General features: G+C 37.8%; 1 protein-coding gene across 10 annotated transcripts in view; it reads right to left on the minus strand.

Moving 5' to 3' along the window:
- cnot2 (CCR4-NOT transcription complex, subunit 2) overlaps positions 1 to 24,461 on the minus strand; it is a 112,823-nt gene that overhangs the window by 61,014 nt on the left and 27,348 nt on the right. For 9 of the 10 annotated variants that reach the window (XM_069904082.1, XM_069904089.1, XM_069904081.1 and 6 more), the window contains one exon: positions 10,268 to 10,390. In XM_069904082.1, coding sequence (XP_069760183.1) covers positions 10,268 to 10,390 — 123 coding nt within the window. Of the gene's footprint in view, positions 1 to 10,267; positions 10,391 to 24,347; positions 24,443 to 24,461 lie in introns of those variants that run through there. The other variant, XM_069904090.1, reaches the window with a different exon arrangement.

The following is a 24,461-nucleotide window of genomic DNA, read 5'->3' on the forward strand; positions in this document are numbered from 1 at the left end:
ATAATTTAGAGTTGCATATTTAAATTCCCTAAAAGATTCTTGAGCTTCCTATTTAATGTACCACTTCCAATGACAACAGATCTAGAAGCACGGTCAAGGCATTCCATTTTGCTGTTGTACATTAAACCTTCAGAGAGATGCAACTGCAGAAGTCCTTATGACTTTTGTTTTTTCTCTTTTATCCTCTTACTATTGTATGAAAATACAATCTGCAAGTTCAAGAATTAATTTCACAAAGAACAAGGACACCACTAAGTGGAAGTGCTAACTTAGTACCACACAAGGCTGGCTCCTGAACAAGTGAATAGAAATCTGCTCAACTCCAATCAAAATATTATTACAGGATTGGTGGACTTAATTACTAAATGCATGGAATTGCTTGATGAAATACATAGCAAATTCTCATCGAGTCCTACAAGATTTGAAGATACAAGAATGATACTGGTGAATACATATCTACGGCTCGATTCAGTTTTGCATCAAACTCAAAAATCAAAATGACAACATACAAAATATTTCAATCACCAGCAAACATATTAAAGTTGGGCTTTATCTCACTACTTTGCTGCCAATACTTTAATACTAAGTTTGCATCCCATACTTCATATCATGCATTAAGTTTCTAGAAATAGACCCCTTTTTTTCTTCTGCAGGAAATGATTCCAATACATATCACCTTAGCTCCCACACAGTTCCTCATCTTTCACAATTGATAGAATGTTAAATCCGAAGTGGAGAGTTTCACATTTCCTTCACAAGTTGACCACTGCTTTCCTCCATCATCCTGGCTTCATCTGCAAAACTTACTTCCTCATCTTACTTTCACCCAAAATATTATTTATAATATTCATACATTTTATATTTACATAGCAGTGCATCTACATCACAAGTTGGACAGATTTCAGGTATGCTTCATGTTAACAGGTACTCTTTAAAAGTTAACAAAGCCAAATGGCTCTTGCATACAGGCAGTGATTGTGGAAGTCGGTCTACCATCCTAGCTTTCGGACATCACTGCAGGTGCTGCATGTTATGTTGAGTTATCTTGATGTTGAATTACCCTTGCATCTTAAGGGGTTTTTCAAAACCATTATGGAAATGGAAATGCTCACTACTGATTGCAGAATGTTCCTCTGTTCTCAACCCTTCAAAAATTAAAGCAGCTTATGTTGCAACATCTTGACTTTACTCAGGCACATACTGATAAATGACAAATTGCATCCATGAACACAAAATTGCACTTGCCATGCTTAAAAAAAAAATTCAAGGCCATGCTACACTCAAGAAGAACAAGAGCAGCAAATTCATGGGGACAGCTTCACTTGCAGATTCTCTTCCAAATCATATAGTGTCCTGCCATACAAATATACAGCCAATTCTTCAATGCCAAGATGGCCTGTTTCCATGCCATAAACTGTTATATGGTTATATGGTCACTTGAAAGCCAGGAACTCCCTTCCCAACACCACCATCAGAGTACCTTCACCAGGACTACAAGGGGCCATCAGAGTACCTTCACTAGGACTACAAGGGGCCATCAGAGTACCTTCACCAGGACTACAAGGGGCCATCAGAGTACCTTCACCAGGACTACAAGGGGCCATCAGAGAACCTTTACCAGGACTACAAGGGGCCATCAGAGTACCTTCACCAGGACTACAAGGGCCCATCAAAGTACCTTCACCAGGACTACAAGGGCCCATCAGAGTACCTTCACCACGACTACAAGGGGCCATCAGAGTACCTTCACCAGGACTACAAGGGCCCATCAGAGTACCTTCACCACGACTACAAGGGGCCATCAGAGTACCTTCACCAGGACTGCAAGGGCCCATCAGAGTACCTTCACCAGGACTACAAGGGGCCATCAGAGTACCTTTACCAGGACTACAAGGGGCCATCAGAGTACCTTCACCAGGACTACAAGGGGCCATCACCATCACCTCAAGGGTTATTAAAAATTGGTATGAAATGCTTGTTTTGCCAGTCCACCCTAAATCTCAATCAATAGATTGATCATAGACAGACAAATAGACAAGCAAATTCAGAATGTTTAAATAAACAGAGATAAATAACTAAATAAATACACAAATGAAAGAACAAAAAAAAAATCAATGAATGGTAAGCAAACAATAATAAATGGGTGGCTAGATAGAAAGATTAAATTTGCCTAATACTGCGCACGGGAGACTTCCTGCTGGCTGTTGATGGATTGCATCTTTTTGAAATTGTTCCTAAGAAAAATGGCGGCGCTGCTGTAGCAGCACTACCACTGGTGTGGACCCACAGGGAGGGGGGGAGTGGAGATTCAGCACACCTGCGGGATCCTGTTGCCTAGTTGACTGCAGTTGACTTCGCATGGGTTTTGAATGGAAGGGAAGATCATCCCCCCACCGTCTAATAGGGAGAAGTGGAGGAGATGACCCGTGGGATGGTGTCCAAGGCAATGGACGAGTGAGGGGGCTCTGTGGCTGACGGACTAGGGCATTCAGTGAGCTGCTGGCAATTCGAAGCGAAGAACCCGCAGAAGCTGTGGGTTGCTGGAGACTGCTATCGGGAGTTTCGCGCCGGGCTGCAGACTGCTGGATACTGGCTTAAACTGGTTGGAGGGGTATCAGGTTCTGGAACCAGGATGCAAGGAAGTGCCGAGGGCACTGAATGGTTCCTGTCCATGTCAGAGGTTCGGTTCTGGAGCTCAGGTTGCCAGTCGTTTGATTGGATTCTGTGTGGCTGCGGGAACAGTGGAAGCGCTGGAGGCGAATCTATGGACACTCAATGACTCCGGGGGAATTCTTTTTTGCTTCTCTATTTCTGACTGTAAGACTATCAGAGGCACTTAGGCAATTCCTGCCAGTGGGAAACCTGTCTGCCTTGAGCAGGCAAAAAGAAATTTCATGTAATATGACACTATTTTATTACTATGATAAAAAATTTAATCTTGAACTTACCTTAATTTTTCCAATCTTTTTAAGTCCTTATTCTTAAACTTCTCATTGCTTACTGAATTTAATTGGATTAATGCCTGTAACTGTCTTTAACACGGCTATAAGGAGTGTTAAAGGAACTAGAAAAGAATTGGATCTTCCTGTGTCTTTGTAATCGGTTATGGAATTGCTTCGACAATATAGAAAAGAATCCTCTGATGAATTACATTCAAAAAGGAATTCAGAGAGGAGATTAAGCAGATGGATGCAAAATTGGATACTTTTCAAGAAACCTTAGAAGAGCATGATAAACATATTCAAGATAATAAAGCAACTGTGACTGTTTTGGATGGAAGAGTGGTATGTAAAAAGATGCAAGTAGTATTTAAAAAGTTATCAGAGACTAATGAAAAATTGATGAATATTATTAACCTTGAAAACAGAAGCATAAGAAATAACATGAATTATGGGCTTGGAAGAATTAACTGAGCATGGAAAACCTATTACATTCTTTACAGGTTTTCTGTTAGAATTGTTTGGGCCTAAAGTTCTACCAACTCTCCTTGTGATAGATCGTACACACAGATCGTTGGCTCTTAAATCAGCTCTAGAGACCTCAATCCGTTATACTGTGCTTTTATGAATTTCAAACTAAGGAGCTTTTAATATGTGAATCTCGTCACAGAGGAATTATTCAATACAAATGTCAGAAGATTCAGATTATTCACCTGAGGTTATGAATGAACGTGTTAAATATAAGATCATGCCGGAATTCTACAATCAAGGTGTTAAGCCATCTCTTTCCTCAACATGCCTTCGGATCACACTGAAGGTCAATTCTAATAAGTGGTTCTGTTCCATTGAAAAAGCCCAGAAATTTTTGGAAGAAGATCTTTCTGTATGAATAACTATTTCTATAATTCTCTATAGCTGTTTCACTTCTTGAATCTTTTAGTGTTTAACTAATAGAATAAGATCTTAATGAGTTAATGCCTTAAATACATTTTGATTAGAGTTCTTTAATTTGACATTTTTTTCAGTCACTTAGCTTATAAAATGTTAATATTTTTTATTCTGATTTAACTATTTAAATTAATATTTTAATATCCATGTATTCTCTAAGGTTTTTCCCTTGTTAATAATGATTAATGTTTATCTTTATTCTGGGATTAGATGCAATAAGTGTTTTGTCTTGTCTTGAAAAATTCAGTCCTATTATAATATTGCCAGCAGGAAATTTAGGGATGGGCAATTTAGGCAGTAGCTTGCCTTCTGTCAATTGGTCACCTTTCTGGCTTTGTGAGGAGGGTGGAGGGGGAGTTATCATTTCCTTGGAGGCTGATTTGGCTCTAAAAAGAAACATCTGTTTTTGGTTATCTTGTTTCCAATGCCTGTTCATTATAATTGGAATAATCCACTTAATTGCCAGTCTCTTTTTTTTAAATAGTTGAAATGGATCAAATTATTAACTTACTCGGTTTAAATATTAAAGGATTGAACCATCCTGTAAAATGAATTAAGATTTTTGGTTTTGTTAAAAATGTTAAGGTTCCAATTATATTTTTGCTAGAAACACATGTACGCAATAGTCACAAAACACATCTTGTTAGAAGATAGATTTGGCTGCATTTTCATTCTACATATGAGGCTAAATCTAGAGGGTATCAATATTTATTGATCATACAATCCCCTTTGTTCAACATAATGTTGTGTCAGATACAAATGGTTGATTCGTTATGGTGACAGGTAAATTATACAATAAATTGATTGTGTTTGCTAATATTTATCCTAATGTGGATGACCCTGGATTTTTTTTTTTAAACATTTTTTTCATCCCTGCCTGATCTGAGCTTTTACTCATTAGTAATGGGAGAAGGCTTTAATTGCTGATTAGATCTGGGTTTGGACTGTTCATTTTCTAAACCAGCCACTTTGAATAAATCAGCTTTATTTATTCAATCTTTTTTACTAAAATGTGGTATTACTGATGTCTGCCGTTTTTTCCCCCACCCAGAAGACAAGGAATATTCTTATTTTTCCTCATGTTCATCACACATACTTGCAAATTGATTTTTTAAAAATTGTCAGGCAAATAATCCTGTTAATTCGATCTTGTGAATCCAAAAATATAGTCATTTCTGACCATGCTCCTGTGTTCTTATCTTTAAATTTCACTAGGCTCTCCCAAATAAACAGATATTGTCATTTTAATTCTACCTTATTATCTGATGAATACTGCAAGTATTAAGTAAAAGGCTAATAAAGAGAAAAATTATTTAGCAAACCAACTGAAACAATTAGATCAAAAGTATGCTTTGGCTCCAGGCCCTGCTTTATATAAACAGTGTGTCAAAATTAAAACTAAATATAATCTTCTTCCAACATATCCAAATGAAAACCAGCTTTTAAAAAAGTAAATGTAAATTCTATATTCATGGAGATAAAAGAGGTAAACTATTGACTAATCAATTAAAAGCTTTAGTAGCCAAATGGCAAATTAAAGAAACTCACAATGCTAATGGTGATATAACATCTGACCATTTAGAAATAATAATATCTCTAAGGAATTTTATTATGAACTTTATAGTTCCGACTCTCCCAAGGATAATATTGTAATGAATGTGTGTGTGTGTGTGTGTGTGTGTGTGTGTGTGTGTGTGTGTGTGTGTGTTTGTGTGTATGTATGTATAAATTGAATTTTCCAGTGCTTTCTGCTGCAAAGGCAATTGGATTAACTTATTTCACATGAGGAAATTGCTGAGGCTATATGACAAGAGGTTCAGATGGTTTTTCTGGAGAATTTTATAAGGCTTTTTCCTCATTACTGACACCTCATCTATGCTCTTTTTTCCTGACTCACTTAAGTTGAGCAAGCTGTCTCAGTCATTTTATGAAGCTTCCATCTCACTTATTCTTAAAAAGAATAAAAACCCAGTCGATTGCTCTTCATACAACTTCTTTACTTAATGCTAATACCAAAATTTTATTCAAAGTTTTGCAACATATTATATCTGATGATCAGACTGCATTTATAATTTTTTTAAAATCAGTATTCTCATTTCAATATGCACCATTTATTAAATATTTTATACTCTCCTACTGAGGAGATTGCAGAATGTGTGATATCTCTAGATGTGAAGAAAAATTTAATTTTGGGTCTGAATTTATTCAATTGATTAAATTATCTATCCTCTTCTGCTAATTTTCAGAATTCTAAATCATTTAAACTCCAACATGGAACCAGACAAAGATCTCCTTTCAGTCTATAGCTTTTTGACCTCACTCTAGAACCTTTGCTTTCCGAGAATCTAATATCACTGGTATTTTAAGGAAGGCCCCACTGGCCACAAAGTTTAGCTTTATGCTGATGATGTATTGCTTTTTATTTCTAATTTTGAGACATCATCGTCTTCTCTGCTTTCTTTACTTTCTTATTTTAGTCAATTTTCAGGTTAGAAGTTGAATTTACAGAAAAGTGAACTTTTCTTTTGAAATAATTTGGCACTAACCTTCCTTTTTAAAATTGTTAGAAATCATTTTACTTATTTGGGTGCAACAATTACAGAATTATAAACACTTAATTAAAGAACATTTTCTTACTTTAATAAAATGCGTGAGTGGGGCATTATCAAACTGGTCTCCCCTTTCTTTTTCGTTGGTCAAATCAACTCTATTAAAATGAATATCTTACATAAATTTATATACCTTTTGTCTGTTTTTATTCCTAAGTCTTTTATTGATTTCCTTGACTCAATCTTATATATGGAAGAACAAACACCCTCGCCTAAATAAAGTACCCCTTCAAAAACTTTAAAAGAATGGAGGTTGAGCCTGACCAAACTTTAGGTTCTATTATTGGACAGTCAACATACAAAATCTCATATTTTGATCATACTATATTAATTGAAGATTGTCCAGTATGGGTTGCCTTGGAATATAATTCTGTTACAAAATTTTCTGTCATCTCTTTTCTTGGATACTCACTTCCTTATCTTTAAATAAATTCACTGACAATCCAATACTTAAATATACTTTAAGGATCTGGATACAGTTTAGAAAACATTTTGGTTTACTGAAATTTTCTTTTTCTCGTCCTATTTTTCAAATTATTTATTTAAACCTTCAATGATTGACATAGCTTTAAAAAAACTGTATAGAATAGATATTAAATGTTTTAAAGATCTATTTATTGAAGTCTTGTTTCTTTTGATCAACTGTCAGTTAAATATAGTTTACCAAATATTCTTTTTTATTTAGATTAGAGATTTTTTGCTATCTCAATTAATACATTTCCTAAGAGTTTTGACAAGATTTTAATAGATGTAATTTTTAAGTTGTAACCTTTTTATAGTAACCTCAATATCTATCATTTATGACATGAGGGGCTACTTTGGATAAAATTTTTAAAAACCCTGGGAATAGGTCCTACAGTTTTCAATCTCTGAAGAAACTTGGAATTTAATTTTTAAATTGGTTAATGCCTCATCTTTATGTGCTCGCTATTCCCTCCTACAACTTAAAGTAGTCCATAGGGCCTACATGTTCAATGTTAAAACTATCTCATGTTTATGTGGATATATCTCCTCATTGTGATTGATCCAATAAGGGAGATAATTCATGTTTTGGATATGTCTGAGTCTTGGGATATACTGGAAGGAATTTCAAACTTTTTCTGCAATTTCTAAAGTAAATTTTTTTGTATTGCTTTTTTGATATTGTTGGAGAGAGAGGTGCAACTTTAACAGCATCTGATTTGCATGTATTGGCTTTTATTTTTCTTTTGGTGAGGCAGGCAGTGTAGCTTAAATGAAAGGATGTTACTTTACCTACTCACGGTCAATGGTTATGTGATGTTATGTCACGCTTAAATTTAGAAAAGATTTGTTGCTCAATATCCGATTTGAATTTAAATCTTCAAACACTGTAAATCTTTGATATGGTATTAATGCAGAGGTGTTAGCTAATAACGTCATTTATTACTGCGACAGGGAATTTTTTTCTCTCTTTTCTTTGCAAACAGCTTTGATTTTGGTAGTGGGATTAGATTTTCTTTTTACAATAAAATATTACCTGAATAATAACTGTTTGATTAAGATGCAGGGTACCGTGGATGAAATTTTGAGTGAGTATTCTACTCTTTTCTGTTTTTTTGAGTTTTAATACATATTCTTATGTACTCTATATTTTTTGATGTGAGTTTCAATTTCAATAAAAATATTGAAAGACTACGCACTCACCTGAAAGAACAGCTAACAGTTGCAAGTGTTCTTAACTGAATGAACAAATTAATCTATTGTTCTAGTTATTAATCATAATTTCTTAAAGGGAATACACAAGAAAAACCTTCATCCAAAAAAAAACAAGGCCTGGCTATTCCAGGAACAGTTCCCCTATCCATCCATTGAAGATTAAAAGTTATTTTATTGTCATGTAATAAAACAGATGTTGTATTACGTGAAATTGCATTTAGTCTGCCATAAGACAGACAAAGATTTGCCATCAGTAGTAATTGTCCAGTGCCTGTTACAGTCTGAGCAAGAGAAGCTAAAGAGAGTCCCTTTCTTACTTAAATAATTAATATGAATGAGGACCCTGAAACATGTTCTTCATTGGAGTTCAACTCTCAACATGGATTGTACCTTTGAGCTTTACCAGAGGTACATCCATTCCACTCCACAGAAGAACTTCTAACATGAGATGTTATTAGGATCAATAATCTAGATTCTGATTAGATTGTGCAAATAGCAACAAAATACAAGGACAATATGCCGTGACCTTTGATTCTATAACTTCTATAATAATTCTATCACTAAGATTCTAATGCTGCTCAATTACAATGAGCTTTTAAGCATTACAAATCTGAATTCCCTCACAGGATAAATTTAATGAAAAGACTACTAAAAGGTCAATTCTATAAAACAGGTCTTCAATTATCCTCAAGAAAATATTTTCATTTTTAATTAACACACAGCACGATAACAGGCCCTTTCAGCCCTCGAGTCCGTGCTGCCCAATTACACCTAACTGACCTACAGTCCCGGTACATTTTGAAGAGTGAAGAGGAAACCAGAGCTCCTGGAGGAAACCCGAGCTCCTGGAGGAAACCCATGCAAACATGGGGAGAACGTTAAGAGCACCAGCCTCTAACCCCTTGTCCCTAATGCTGGCGCCATAATAGCATTGCACTAACCATGCTGCTCCTTTATCAAGATATTTTTATTGTTTTAAAAATTATATTAAATATATCATTTTTTCCAAACACCTCACACATACATAATACTCTTAACCTGCAGTTTTCAAAGTTTTCAGCCGAATACAACGAAGGAAGTAGCTAGGTCAAAATGTTAGATGGCAAGGAGATTAGAGAAGATTCATCAGACAATTCTGGAATATGGGGACACAAGTGCCAAAGATTATTGATTGGATCAATCAGATAAGCTCAGAGCCAAAAAAATATGTTGAATGAATCAGGAAATGGATGCTAAAATTTGAGTGCTAGAAGCTTGTGAGTGCAGTGGTAACCACTGAACAAGAACTTATTTGTGGACAAGACAGTAGGTAGATGAGCAATAATGACAGATAAACTTGCAGATATAGAAAAACATTTAATGCAGTAGATGGGGGAGACAACTAAAAATCTGGTAGGAATAAGGGCAAAGGGACGAAAGCCATGGAGTGAAAATAACTGAAGGTGGCAAGATGATTCAGAGCTCAGTCAGTTTTCCCTCATGCAGGGAAGAGGCGCACACACAGCCATCAATCAGAACGGAAAGCAAAGGTTGCCAATATCTTGGTCAAATCCAAAATTCTGTAGTGAATATGATTCAGGTGGTATACGATTGATGGGAACAATAGGGCTGTGAAGTCAGAAAAGAGCACAAGATCTTGGATACTGAGTGAAGTTACGATCTGCAGTCACCTTTACAAAGAACGAGTGTAGAAAATAGGAGATAAGAAAGAACATTTCAGGATGAACACCTCAAAAGAGGAACAGAGATCAGATGCTTGCATGAATTATGAATGCACATTACGAATCAATACTAAGGTGAACTCAAGGTTGACTGCAATAAATAGTCAAGCGACAGGAGTATATGGCATAGAGCAAATCCAGTTCCATATTAACATTTTGAATCATGAATGCCATTTATAGCTTTATTGGTAATCCTTTTTAAACCACAACATGCATTATACAATATGCTGGCAGTTAAGATAAAATTCAGAAACAAAACTGGGATCCTTATAAAGTAGTATTAATCTGAAGTGCACTCAAAACATATTTTGCTGAAGTTGTCTGACATGCTCACAGCACGCATTTAATTTAAAATGTAAATAAATTCACTTACATCCTTTTCCGTTCGATGAGGAAACATTGAAGACTGGCTGTAATACAGACTTTCGTCATGATAATCACTCTCCACGCCTTCTACAAACTTCTTTCTTGCAGCACCAAACATGCTGTTTGTCACCTAGATCAAAAAGCACAGAAATCAAGTTTTCCTATGTTTGCCAGCAGGTTGTGGACTAATGCAAACAAACTACAACAAAAACATTATACTTCCACCTAAATTGCTTTCACCAAATGCCAATACACTTCTTCTCCAGTCATGTGCTCTGTCAGCTGAAAGGGCTTTTGCCAGGAGCATCATTTGACCCAAGCACGACACAATAAAACTGATTTTTCCCAATTAAACCCAAGATAAAATGATATTTGTGCGAAAGATAATACAGATTTTTTTCAGATTTACTGTCATGTTCTTTTTCCTGCGGGTGAGGCAGAATTATCACTCATTTGTCAAAAACTGTACTCAACATGTAAACAAACTGACTGTGCAACACAGAGAGGGGAAAAAAGTAAGAGTCCTTAAATGAGTTTATGGCTGAGGAGTCTGATGGTGGAGGCACAGCAGCTGTTCCTGAACCTCGTGGTGTGAGTCTTGTGGCACCTAGACCTCTTTCCTGATGGTAGCAGCAAGAGCAGAGCATGTGCTGGGTGGCGTGGATCTTGATGATTGATGCTGCTCTCTGACGGCAGTGTTTCCTGTAGATGTAGACGTGCGTCACTGAAGACTCTCGTAAACTTCTACAGGTGTACCGTGGAGAGCATTCTGGCTGGTTACATCATTGCCTGGTATGGAGCTACCAATTCTCAGGACAAGAATAAACACCAGAGAGTTGTTAACTCAGCCTGCAACATCACAGGCACCAGACTTCATTCTATCGAGGACACCTACGTGAGGTGGTGTCTTTAAAAACAAAAACAGCCTCTATCCTCAAAGACCTTCACCACACAGGTCATGCCCTCTTCACTCTGCTATCTGCTAAAAAGGTGCAGGAGCCTAAGGACGAGCACTCACGGCACAAGAACAGTTTCTTCCCTACTGCCATCAGATCCTTGAATAATCAAGGAACCAAAGACACTGCCTTACTTTACATGCACTATTATTTTTTTAAATATACCAATGTTGTAAGATGATTATAATATGATTATTTGCACAATGTCACTACTGCAAAACACAACATTTCATGAATTGTTCATGACAATAAAATGATGATTCTAATTCTGATCGATGTCCTTGATGATGGGGAGGGTCCTACGCTGAGTCCACTACGTTTTACAGGACTTTACGCACAGGAGTACTGGTGACATCATACCAGAATGTGATGCAGCCAATCAGCACACTTTCCACTGCACATCTATAGAAATGTGCCAGGGTTTCCAAACACCTTACAGAAGTTTTATAGAAACCACTATGATTAGACATGGATATGACTGGATTCTGTTTCTGAGAACTTTGTTCACATGTCAGAAATGAACAAAAAAAAGTGTGGGAGAGAAGACCATAGAAATAACTGTGACAGGAGATCAAGCAGGCTCAGCCACCAACCGATGTTATTGAGCTATATTGAATGAGCCATTTTTTTTTCTGCTTCATCCAGGTGGTTCTCGTCCTTTTTTACCCCCACTCATATAACACCTTAAATATTCCCTTACTAACCACAGAGTACCTATGGCAGGGGTGGCCAAACCATGGCTAACGAGCCACAGGCAGCTCTTTGACATATAACGTGCAGCTCAAGGAAGACAGGAATCGTACGAGCCGGTGCTCACAGTGGTAGTTTTAGTGGGCATAGCTTGAGATTGTCAGCCAATTGCCCATGGTCAGAGCATTGGGAGTTTGGCTGGATGAGAGACTGGGGCCTAGGCAAGAGTCTACGCTCAAGGCGTAAGGAGCTCCAGTGGGCGAGCTGCCTGGGCCAAGAATAGGGGTGGTCAACTATTACACATGTATATCTGGTATGTGTATATTTTTGATACAAATTAGCAGTTTTAAAACTATATACATGAATAAATATTATTACGTACATGTATTTCTTAATATTTGTAACAAATTGCCCATATAAGAGTAAAAACGTGTATGAAATATTTTTTCTTGTCTTGGAGCTCTCAAACATCTGAAGTCTATCATATATGGCTCTTACGCTAAGCAAGTTTGGCCACCCGACCTATGGCATAGGATGCCATAGGTGCTCTATGGTCAGTAAGAGATTACTTAAGGTGGGGAAAAAAAAAGGTTGAGAGCCAAGCACCCGAATAATGTAATTTGGGGAGGTGGGGCAGGAAGAAGAGACAACAAAATGAAATTTCCTATTCCCACCCACAAAAGATGCCTGTGGGGCAGCAGCAACTAGCAATTCAAGTCATCCATCCTGCTGGACTGCTCAACCTTGTTCGCAGGGGATGTTTATTAGTTTGACATTTGTGCAACACAACGACCTGTATAGCCCAAGTACAGACAACCAAACGAGACTAGCTCAGGAAGGAATCTTGGTTAGCACTGACAAGTTGGGCCGAAAAGCCTGTTCCCTTGCTGTGTAACTCCATGATTCTAGAAAGAGATCTTTAAGAAAATTCATATAAATTTGAAGTGGTCAGAGTTAAATCCATCAGCTTTCATCAACGTTTACAGTTTTCTCGAGGCAAGGTATTTTAAATAATTATATTAAACTTTAAAATTATATTTAATGTGCAGTAATAGTGAAATAAATAATATCTAATGGGATGCAACAATTTGGAATTGGGTAGTATTCATGCAATTAACCTCCTGATATTTGCTGTGCAAAAAAATAGTGGAATGAGGGGGGAAAAAAACTTTTAGGCAACAGCAAGCAGAAAAATTCAATATAAAACTGAGAATGAATTATTATAATACAGGTATAGCCCGCTTTACGAATACTCACTTTATGCAAATTCGCATTTTACAAATAAACCCATGTTTGCTTTTAACAAAAGGATTTTCACTTTTACGATAAAATGTGGCAAAAGCAGTGAGCCGTTATAGAGGCTGCGCGCGCACCCAAAGCAGCTCCTTCCCCCAGGATCTACAATGAGATGTCAATAGATGACTCTTTTCCTCTCTGTCCTCAGACTCTTGGACCTCCCACCACCCCAACTTCCTAAAGACTCAGCCTAACTTCATTGTACATACATTATTTCTACTTATTTCTATTTAGCATATCGTTCCAGTTATTTTAGATTTTATTTGTTATTTGGTTGGTTTTTTTGAATGCTCAAAAAATTTTCCTGTAGAAATCAATTGTAACCGCTTCTTAGCTTTATGCCATTTCGGCTTACGAAAGGTTCCGTAGGATCACTCTAGTTTCATAAAGCAGGGTATACCCATATCAAGAAACTACTGTAAGCAAGATATTTGCAAAAATATGAATAAAGATGTAATACCAACTGATGAAGAATTTGTTCACCAAAAAAAAACTAAGAAACTGAATGCCAGCCAATATATTGATTAAAGCTTTGTTTTTGTTTACTACCAATGTTTGAAGACCACCCACTACTACACAATTCCCCACTTTCACTTCTGAAAAAACATTAGTTTTAACAAAGACACAAAAAATATAAAAATATCCAATAATTGCCACCAACAAAGAATGTTATAGTCTAGAGTTTAAATATATGGAAACTCCTCAGCTATATATCAAATTTGTTGATCAACACGTACAAATATTGCTACAAATTACATTTTTAAAATAAACAGACAGATATACAAATACATACAAACATAGATAAATAAATAGGTGCTAAAATAAGAGTAACTGAGGTCGTGTCTGGGGTTCATTGTCCATTCAGAAATCTGATGGCTGTCCTTGTACCACTGACTGTGGTCTTCAGGCTTCTGTACCTCCTTTCCAATGGTAACAGTGTGAAGAGGGTATGGACTGGGAGGTGACAACTTGTGAGAAAATTAGGGCACCAGTTAATGGAATTTCCTTGTAAAAACAACAAAAAAAAATCAAGGTTCTAGATCTGTGCAAAAGAAAATAGCTCAGTAATAACTAGTCACCTCTGAAATGTACGTGGGTAATTTATAATAACACACCGAAATGCTGAAGGAACTCAGCCAGTCTTTTCAGTACCCATAGGAAACAAAGAGGTACAGTATTGCCAACATTTTTGGCCTGAGCCCTTCTTCAAGGAAGAAGCAGAATAAGCAAGAAGCAGGAAATCACAGAATTCAAACAATGAAGGAGGAATCTAGACCAACAAAAGGTGTTAATTGGATAATAAAGGACAGGGTAAGAATTTATCATGTTTGGGTAGAAGGAGACGGAATGGAGAGACAGATAGGGAGAGGCAATTGGGGAAGGGGGGGGTGGGTTCAACAAAATCCAGATAAGTCAATATTAATGTCATCCAGTTGGAGGGTGCTCAGTCAGAAGACGAGTTGCTGTTCATCCAATTTACAGGTGGTCTCAATCTGACACGGCATGAGACCATGAACAGATATGTCAGCAAAAGAATGGAATTGAGAATTGAAATGGGTGGACTCTGGGAGATCCATGCTATTGTGGCAGACAGACCTGAGGTGCTCAACAAAGTGATCTCCCAGTCTCTCTGAGATAGAGGAGACCACAACGGGAGCTCCGGATGCGGTAGATGACCCCTGCAGATTCACATGTTGCTTCACTTGGTAGAACTTTTTGGGGCCTGAGTGGTGCAAATGGAGCAGTCACAGGGGTAGGTCCCAAGGAGGATAATGGACTGGGAGGGAGCAGTCCCTGCAGAAGGTGGAAAAGGGAGGAGAGGAGAATATGTGCCTAGAGGTGGGATTACGTATTAGGTGGTAGAAATGGTGGAGGAAGATGAGTTGGATGCGGAGGCATGTATTGGATGTGTTGGTGAAGACAAGAGGAATCCTGTCCTTGTTGTGCGTGGGGGCAGAGGGGGGGCCAGAGCAGATGTGCGGGTAATGGAGGATATGCAGGTGAGGGCTGAGTTGATAGAGGCAAAGGTGGAAGGAGGAGATGTCTAATGATTTGATAAGGAAGTCCTCATCCTGAGTGCAGATGCAACGGAGAATTTGGGAGAATGGAATCATTACAGGGGACAGGGTGGGAAGAGGTGTAGTTGAGGTAGCTGTGGGAATTAGTGGGTTTATAGAAAATGTGTGTCGAACATTTGTCTCCTGAGATGGAGACAGAGAGAGAGAGAGAGATCAAGGAGAGGGAGAGTGTTGCTGGAGATAGACCAAGTGAATTTGGAGTGGAAATGGCAGCAAAGTAAATGAAATTTTCTGCTTCTGGCTATTCTGCTCATTCCTTGAAGAGCTCAGGCCCAAAATATCAGCAATACATCTTTGTCTCCTATAGATGCTGAAAAGACCAGCTGAGCTCTGTAAGGTAAAACATCATGAGATGGGAATGTGTAAGGAGTTACCCTGTACAGGGCTGTAACAAGATGTGAATGCATCCTTGTACTTACAAGATAAGAGAGACATTGATGGATTGAGAGGCAGGAAGCTAGCAGGGAAAGGATAGCAACAGTTTTAGTCATTGGACAAGTAATGATATGATGATGTTCTAAGCATGTATCCAAGGGTATAAAAAATCACCATTTTGCTGATAACGGCAGAATGCATTCTCCGACTAACATGGTTAGTCGCAAGTGTTACAATCCGGTAATAAAGAACAAAGAACCCTGATTTCGACTCAGTCTGGTGTTTGTCTCACTCATTCATGAACAAAGCAGACCTAACAGCTCCTCCTTCAGCATTTTGGTGTATTCTTATGACAACCACAGTATCTGCAGACTTTCATGTTTCAACAAGGTAATTTGACACAGATTGAACACCACATTTATGCCCTTGTGTTTCAGTTTAGCATGCAAAACAGAATGCCATGATTTAAACTTGAACTCGAGTTGCAACTTCTTGAATATCTACAATACAACCCCAATTATCCGAAATCAGATACTCCAAAATCCTCATTTATCCAAATATTTTTTAAAATTTCTGATAAATAAAGATATCCAAAACAAATCTGAAATCCTCATTTATCCAAATTTTTTTCAGAGCCAAACTGACCTCACAGGTTAAAAAAAAATTCACTCAACATGAAATTAGAATTAATATGTATATTTAACTTTTTCTTTAATATTCATTCTTTTTTCTTTTTTTATGGCTCTCCTTAGGAGAGTTGGCTGAAGGGGGGGTTCTTTTCTTTTTTTTCTATATATATATATATATATATAATATATATATATATATATAAAAAACAAACATTCATGTTCATGTTTAATTGCTGCATATGTCCTATATTATTTGTTTTTTGAATGAATAAATAAAGTTTTTAAAAAAACATGAAATTAGAATGACGAATGTCCTCATTTCAGGACTCTTTCTATTTCTTTGTTACCTTCCCTCTTGACTTTACTCTCCCTCTCAAACTGTGTGCCACTGTCTCCCAGCCACAAGGGGTCAGAAGAATCCCTTGCCACAGTGTCATCAAGGAAAGTAGCATCCCATCAGGAGCTGGGACCTCGGGCTCCTGGGTAGGAGTGTGGCATCTGTGGGGAAGTATCAGTGATCGGAATCACTCAGCATTTTTTTTTGGTGGGAATTAAACATTATTTTAATGCTTAAAAAATCCGTCCTTGTTGTTTGCTATTGTTGAAATATTGTTACAAGTGATTTGCTGTTGCTACTGGGCCAGTTTTACAAAATGACAGTTATTCAAAAAAAGTGTTTACCTGGCATAGGCCCAGTCCCAACCATTTTGGATAATCGGAGTTGTACTGTATTTCCATCACTAACAATTAAGTGACTTCAAAGTAGCTGTGACATGGAGATAATTTTAGTCGCAAAACTCAACACAGTTGAAACAAAAGATATTGCTTCACAAAACAATGCAATGGCAACAAACTAAAGTTTATGGGAAGGTGGGGGAAAATTGGAGAAGTTCCTTTGCACCCCCCCCCAAAAAAGTTTTAACTTCACTCACATCCTCAAGGAAGGAAAGAAATGACAAAGATAACAAAGTACCTAATCACTTCCAAGAAGCTCAGCAACCAGATCAAGGTACAATTCAATTTTACTTTGTAGTCATCATCCTACTAGATAATTACATGCCTTTCCCTACAGTAGAACCCCCTGCTAGCCAGAATTCAAGCAACCAACAAAACAAATTGCATAAAATAAATAGGTAAAAAATATTAGAAGTTTAACATTATCATGCCTCGCTCTTGACAATCATGCAATCTCAAGCACAGGAAAAATTCATTTTTCTGGCATCTACCAATCCCCACAGGCGCCGGATACCGGGGATTGTACTGTATTTTTTTATGGCTGCCAGCTGACTTTCTTCTCAAAGAATTAAAAGTAGTTAAGTGAAGATCTAAGTCATTTTTCTCCTTGAATGAATATTGACCAAATTTCAAGTGGTACAAGTTCTAGGAAGCTTTGTAACTTACCTAAATTCCAACGTTGCATTCCATTGTACCCACACAGTTGATTCTGGAGCATTTTATTTTTCCCAATATGTCTGGCATCAGCGCCATGGAATTTGTTCAAGTTGGGCAGCATATTTGGCATTGCCATTCATGCCACGCCTTTACAGCATCAGGAATCGGGAATGGACCGGGGTTTGGATCCCGCACTGTCTATAAGGAGTTCATACATTCTCCCCATGCCTGTGTGGATTTTTCAGGTATTCCCTCCTGTGTTGTATTCCCTGGTGTAATTGGGTGTTTTGGCCCACCAGGAGGCTGATCAGACTTGGATGGGTGTCCCACATCCATTTCTTATTTGGACCCCTGATAGGGACCTTTCTTGTCAGCCAGAGCCAGTGACTGCTCGTTTTAAAAGGGCTGAGTCAGAAAGGGATTTTGTTGCCTTTCTGAGGCCTGTCCTGTGATTCCTTCAAACCATCACAATACAGTTTCAAAAGGGCTGAGTCAGAAAGGGATTTCATTGCCTTTCTGAGGCCTGCCCTGTGATTCCTTCAAACCATCACAATACAGTTTCAAAAGGGCACCTTCTCCTCTCATTACACTGAACCAGAAGATACAACACAATTAAAAGTCAGGAGTGAAAACAGGAAAGTCATTGTAGTAAAAACACAAAAATGCTTGAGGAATTCATCAGGTCACGCAGTGTCCATAAGAGGTAAAGATATATAACCAATGTTTCTGGCTTGAGCCCTTCAAGGTATGAGCAAAAATCAGGCAGGCGCCTGAACGACGACAATTACGAGTCATCCTAACAGATTTCCTATTTGCCAAATGTTGGGAATCAATCTCTATTTATGCTGTTCCAAAATGCAATTTATGAAATAGGCTGACCTCGATCATAATTTTTGTTTCTGTTATGCTGAGCAGCATCAAAGACAACTGAACATTGTATCATTTCACATGGATACTTACAAAATAAAACTTTTAAAAGAGTATCAGCAACAGAATGAAACAACATAGCACTTTTGACATGTTAAGATAGAAAACAGTTTCTCTTAAATAGTGAATATATTTTATTCCACAATGAAGCTAAATTTGCCTGAGCCACACTTACCCAGTTACTACTGATAATTAACATTTGTTTTTGACCCATCCAGATGTGGATTAATCAGCAATGATTGTCACAATCAATATATTTAAATCGTTAAATAACATTATACAGGTTGAGTACCCGATATCCAAAGATATGTGACTAGAAAAAGGGTCCAGTGTGCATGTACTGTATATTTCTTGCTCCCTTAAATCCTACCAAATTCATTGGAAAATATATTAAATCACTGTGCAACATTAAAACAGTTTGAATGTTGAAAGGCATGAACAAGAGTAGATGTGGAATGGTTGTCGAGAACAAGAGGGCACAACTTCAAGATTGAAGGGTGTCGGCTTGGAAGAGAAATGCAGAGCTCCACCTACACTAAAAATTACCTCCAAACCGGAATATTCTTATTTTCAAAACAAAAAAATGGAACACAAAAAAATTAAGTTGCTGTACTTCATGAAACTTGCAAGATGAGTTTCAGATTATCCCTTCCAAAGATTAACATCACAAGACTTGGAGCAAACTCAATCACAGAAATTTTATTTATACAGATGTGGCATTGCACCCCTGCAGATTTTTAATCATTGTTGGAGGTAAGATAAGAAAATTTGTCCTTTATTCATTCTATTTTCAGAAAAAACATCTCGTGATTTGAAGTTTGTGTGATTCAGAAAAGATTCTTCAATAGGATTGTTTGAAGAAAGACGGTATTCTTTTTTTGTTCATACAGGCCTCAAATTCCCCTTGGAGCAATCTGCTGTTCAAGACTCTCAATGACCAAGCTATGATGAGAGCAGTTCTTTTACCAATAAAATCTAAGTTCAAAATACTAGAATTTTTTTTTTTTTTTAAATCACTCATGAATTTCACTTTGTACTGATATTAAAGAGTTGCAAATTATGATTATTTGAAAAGGTAGAAGCCTCTGTTACATTATCCAGGCCAGGAAAAGTAACATTTGTGCCTCAAAGTGACCAGGGAATAGCAATACTGTATCCAATAAGAGAAACTCCAACAATGACCTCCTGACATAATCATCCCATTGACCAGATGATGGAGTAGCCATATATACTGTTTGGATACAAGAGCAGGTCAGAGGCAGGAAGGCAAGTAACTCACCAAGTTTCCCATAGCCTGTCCACCATTCACAAGGCTCCAACTCACAAGTATGATGGAATATTATCCTTTTAAGATTCAATTATGACTAAAGAAACCTGACACCATACAGGACATAGCAGCCCATTGGATACATACCCTACCCACTCCCTCCACCATCCAGTACCTGACTTTTGTTTTACTGCCAGTTTTCCAGCATATACATTTTTTATTTATTTTAACATTTTAGTCCATTGTCAGGGAGAGGAACACATTTGTTAGGCATTAAGCACAAGATAGATATCATAGATTAAATAGCAGATCTTTTTTTTTTGCTGGTATTGGCCAATGTGCATTAGGCAACAATTCGAACAGCCCAGATTGGATGCAAGCTCAGACCTTCTTCACAGAATCAGAGGCGAAATGTATCCCAATGCTAAAGTGTAATTCTGGGGAATTCTAATAAAATTACCACATGGATCCTTTCACGAGTACGAGAATCTGTTGAGGTTTGTAAAAAGAAAATAATTTTGCCTCAGAAACTAAATATTCTGTACTTTAATTCATTTTATCTTTTAAAATGAGAAATGTGTTTGCTATTTCAAACAATACAGAATTTTAAACAACTTTAAGTATCAGGCGCATTTGAAAACAATAAAAATGGCTTTCAGTTGTCAAGGTTGGCCAACAGTGCCGCTCAGTCTCATTTTATCTTGGGATTGTGGATTGAACATAGGGACCCTTTGGTGTCCAGCTATGTTACCCGGGTGATTACTGGTCTGTAGGTAACACAATATTCAATCCCTAACCCCAAGATGACATTCCATCATCCAACAGACCCAGTCCTTGGCAATCTTGCCAAATAAGATCCTCTTTGATAACGCCCCAAAATATAACAAAACTAATAAATAAAAAATCTATTACTATTAGAACAGGACATTTGTGCTTCACTAACCCAGCATCATATGTCAACAGGAAATTAATGTCATATTTGGTTTATCATCTGCAAGATATTGATTTTCTTGTGTACATAGTTGCAAGCAAACTGTACTGACAAGATATATACCTACTTCCTGATTCATGGAAAATGTGGTACAGTATATGAATACAATCCATCCATCATAGCAAAACATCTACATCTACCACCACATGGTTGTTATTTGTCTAAAGCTTCGATTCTTATCATCTCAAGCTAATACATCAAGTACTCTGGAACCCATACAGATTTGCAATTGATTATCATAGCTCCATTGTTTGTTTTGAACAGTGCAATCAGATTGGAAGAAAGCAAATGAAGCACCATTTTCAAAACAAAGGCAGGGACATACAGGTTTGTAGAATCTAACTGACAAGGAAGACAAGGGGAACTGCAGTACAATATTATTAAAATTCTGAATTGATTGGGTTCCACAAATAAATTATGGACTCATTGCTTTGGAAGAAACTTAGACAAAGGATCAGTAAAAGGAGTGAAAATAATCTCCAAATAAACAAGTAATTTTCTGGGATTGATGGTGAAGTGCACATAAAATTCTGAAAGGGTTTGACAGGAAACTGCTGGGAGTGCATTTCATTCACTAAAGATTCTAGCTCTAGAGTGTATGGTTTCAGAATAAGGAAGTGGAGATCAAGAGAAGCAAAAATGTCTTTATTTAAAATGTTGTGAATCTTTGAAATTCTCACCCTGGGGACATGTTACTGCTATAAACCTCAGCAAAAGACCAGTAATGTTATGATTACAACTAGTAAATCAATATCTCTGCAATTAAATAATTGGTCACTAAATAAATTCAAGGCTATAGGATAGACTTTTGAAAATTAAGGGAATCAGGACAAATAATTGGTTGAGAAAGTGAATTCAAATGGAGGGTCAAGATTCAAGATTCCTTTATTATCATCTAATACAGTGCAGTATTACACAAAATTTGTTTTTGGCTATAGTAAAGCAGACAGATTCACCATTAGCAGAAATTGCCCAACGCGCCTCTTACAGTCAGAGAAAAAGCAAAACAGAGTCACTGAGTGTCCATGGATTCACCTAATGGGCTAAATAGTTTCTGATTTTTATGTTCATATTACTTAACAATTAGATCATAAAATGTGCAGCTACATCACAATTTATGATATGGACATTATTTTCATTCAGCAAGTTGGTATGGATCAGATTCCAAATTCCAGAGATGAAATAGCAGTCCTAATAAGTGCAAAACAATCTAAAACTCTTAAACATAATATACCAATCATTTTGATCTCAACAGAATTGAAGTACACTTGTAGAATGCATCCTTTAAAAAATTATATTAAATGCTTATCACTTACTTCTTGTTTAAGTTGTAATTACAGCCCTGCAAAATATCAAACCAAAATCGATGCAAGATTTCAAACCCCAATCACTATTCCAATTATCCAGATGAGAATGATATTTTAAAACTTGAATGGGCATTTAGAGTTTAGGGTGCAATAAATTCCAGAAGTTCCCTATTCCAAGCAAATGGGGGTGAACACTCCTATTACATTAGAATACCCATTTTATCAGAAAACTGTGCTTGTTAATGTCATTTTCATTCTAGTCTGAAGAAAGCAACAGACTATTTGCTTCGAGAATCAGATGAATGATTTGTGTTTTAATTCTGCAAAGGCTGATATTCTATCCTCCAGGTTTAACATTATTCAGGTAAACATATATGTTGTTCTTACTGCTGAGTGAGAATATTTTTTGGAAATATTCCTGATAAAATGCACAAGCAATTTAACATATAAAGCTGAACACACTTGAATGATGTTATCTTGCATTGATTAACCACCCTGCAACATTAGTTGTGGAATGTTTTTTTTAGAATTGTGCACAAAAGTCAAGTAAAAAGAGGTAATTAAAAGCACCCATTAAAAAAAAAATTAAGTCAAGTTACAAGGGGATTCTTTGCCAATATGGTTTCATACTTTAATGTACTTTTCCTACATGTTGCTCTTCAGCGCTTGACGTCCTGTTTTGCGGAAACTGCCAAAATGTTTGGCCTGGAAGTCAGCCTGAAGAAAACTGAGGTCCTCCATCAGCCAGCTCCCCACCATGACTACCAGCCCCCCCACATCTCCATCGGGCACACAAAACTCAAAACGGTCAACCAGTTTACCTATCTCGGCTGCACCATTTCATCAGATGCAAGGATCGACAACGAGATAGACAACAGACTCGCCAAGGCAAATAGCGCCTTTGGAAGACTACACAAAAGAGTCTGGAAAAACAACCAACTGAAAAGCCTCACAAAGATAAGCATATACAGAGCCGTTGTCATACCCACACTCCTGTTCGGCTCCGAATCATGGGTCCTCTACCGGCATCACCTACGGCTCCTAGAACGCTTCCACCAGCGTTGTCTCCGTTCCATCCTCAACATTCATTGGAGCGCTTTCATCCCTAACGTCGAAGTACTCGAGATGGCAGAGGTCGACAGCATCGAGTCCACGCTGCTGAAGATCCAGCTGCGCTGGGTGGGTCATGTCTCCAGAATGGAGGACCATCGCCTTCCCAAGATCGTGTTATATGGCGAGCTCTCCACTGGCCACCGTGACAGAGGTGCACCAAAGAAAAGGTACAAGGACTGCCTAAAGAAATCTCTTGGTGCCTGCCACATTGACCACCGCCAGTGGGCTGATATCGCCTCAAACCGTGCATCTTGGCGCCTCACAGTTCGGCGGGCAGCAACCTCCTTTGAAGAAGACCGCAGAGCCCACCTCACTGACAAAAGGCAAAGGAGGAAAAACCCAACACCCAACCCCAACCAACCAATTTTCCCCTGCAACCGCTGCAACCGTGTCTGCCTGTCCCGCATCGGACTTGTCAGCCACAAACGAGCCTGCAGCTGACGTGGACATTTACCCCCTCCGTAAATCTTCGTCCGCGAAGCCAAGCCAAGAAAAAACAGTGCACAAAAATGCTGGAGAAATTCAGCAGGTCACACAGTAGCCAGGATAATAAAAAGCAGGTGACATTTCAGGCCGGAGTCATTTTTCAGGAATATTGAAAATCAGGCAAATGCCTGAATAAAAAGGTGGATGGAGTGAGAAGGGGGAGAAACATGAGCTGACAGGTAAGAGGCAATAGGTGTATGCAGGGAAGAAGAGGGAAAAGCTGAGAAGCGATAAAAAGAGAGGGTAGAAGGTTACAAAGGATAACTCTCTGGTCGAAGGGAAGGGGCAGGGAGCTAGAAGAAGGGAGATAGAGAGATGAGAGAAAGAGATAGGGGAAGGGGATTAATAGAAATTGCAGGTCGATATTGATGCCATTTGGTTGGAGACAGCCAAGATGGAATACAAAGTGCAGTTCCTCCAATTTGTGAGAGACCTCAAGTTGGCAGTACACAAGGCATTAGCAGACATGTCAGCACGGCAATGAGGTATGGAATTGAAAAGCTTTGCCACTGGAAGGTCCATACTGTTGCGGCAGACAGAACCAAAGTGCTCAATGTAGCAATTTAAAGCAACACCTCACCTGTGAGCTCCCAATGTGGCTTCCTCTATATTAGGAAGACTGGACGCAGATTGTCAGATCATTTCATGAGCACCTTCACCTGGGTGCTTAGTTCCACAGTGCATAAATAAATTT

This window comes from Narcine bancroftii, chromosome 11 (genome assembly GCF_036971445.1).
Source record: "Narcine bancroftii isolate sNarBan1 chromosome 11, sNarBan1.hap1, whole genome shotgun sequence".
NCBI lineage: Eukaryota > Metazoa > Chordata > Chondrichthyes > Torpediniformes > Narcinidae > Narcine > Narcine bancroftii.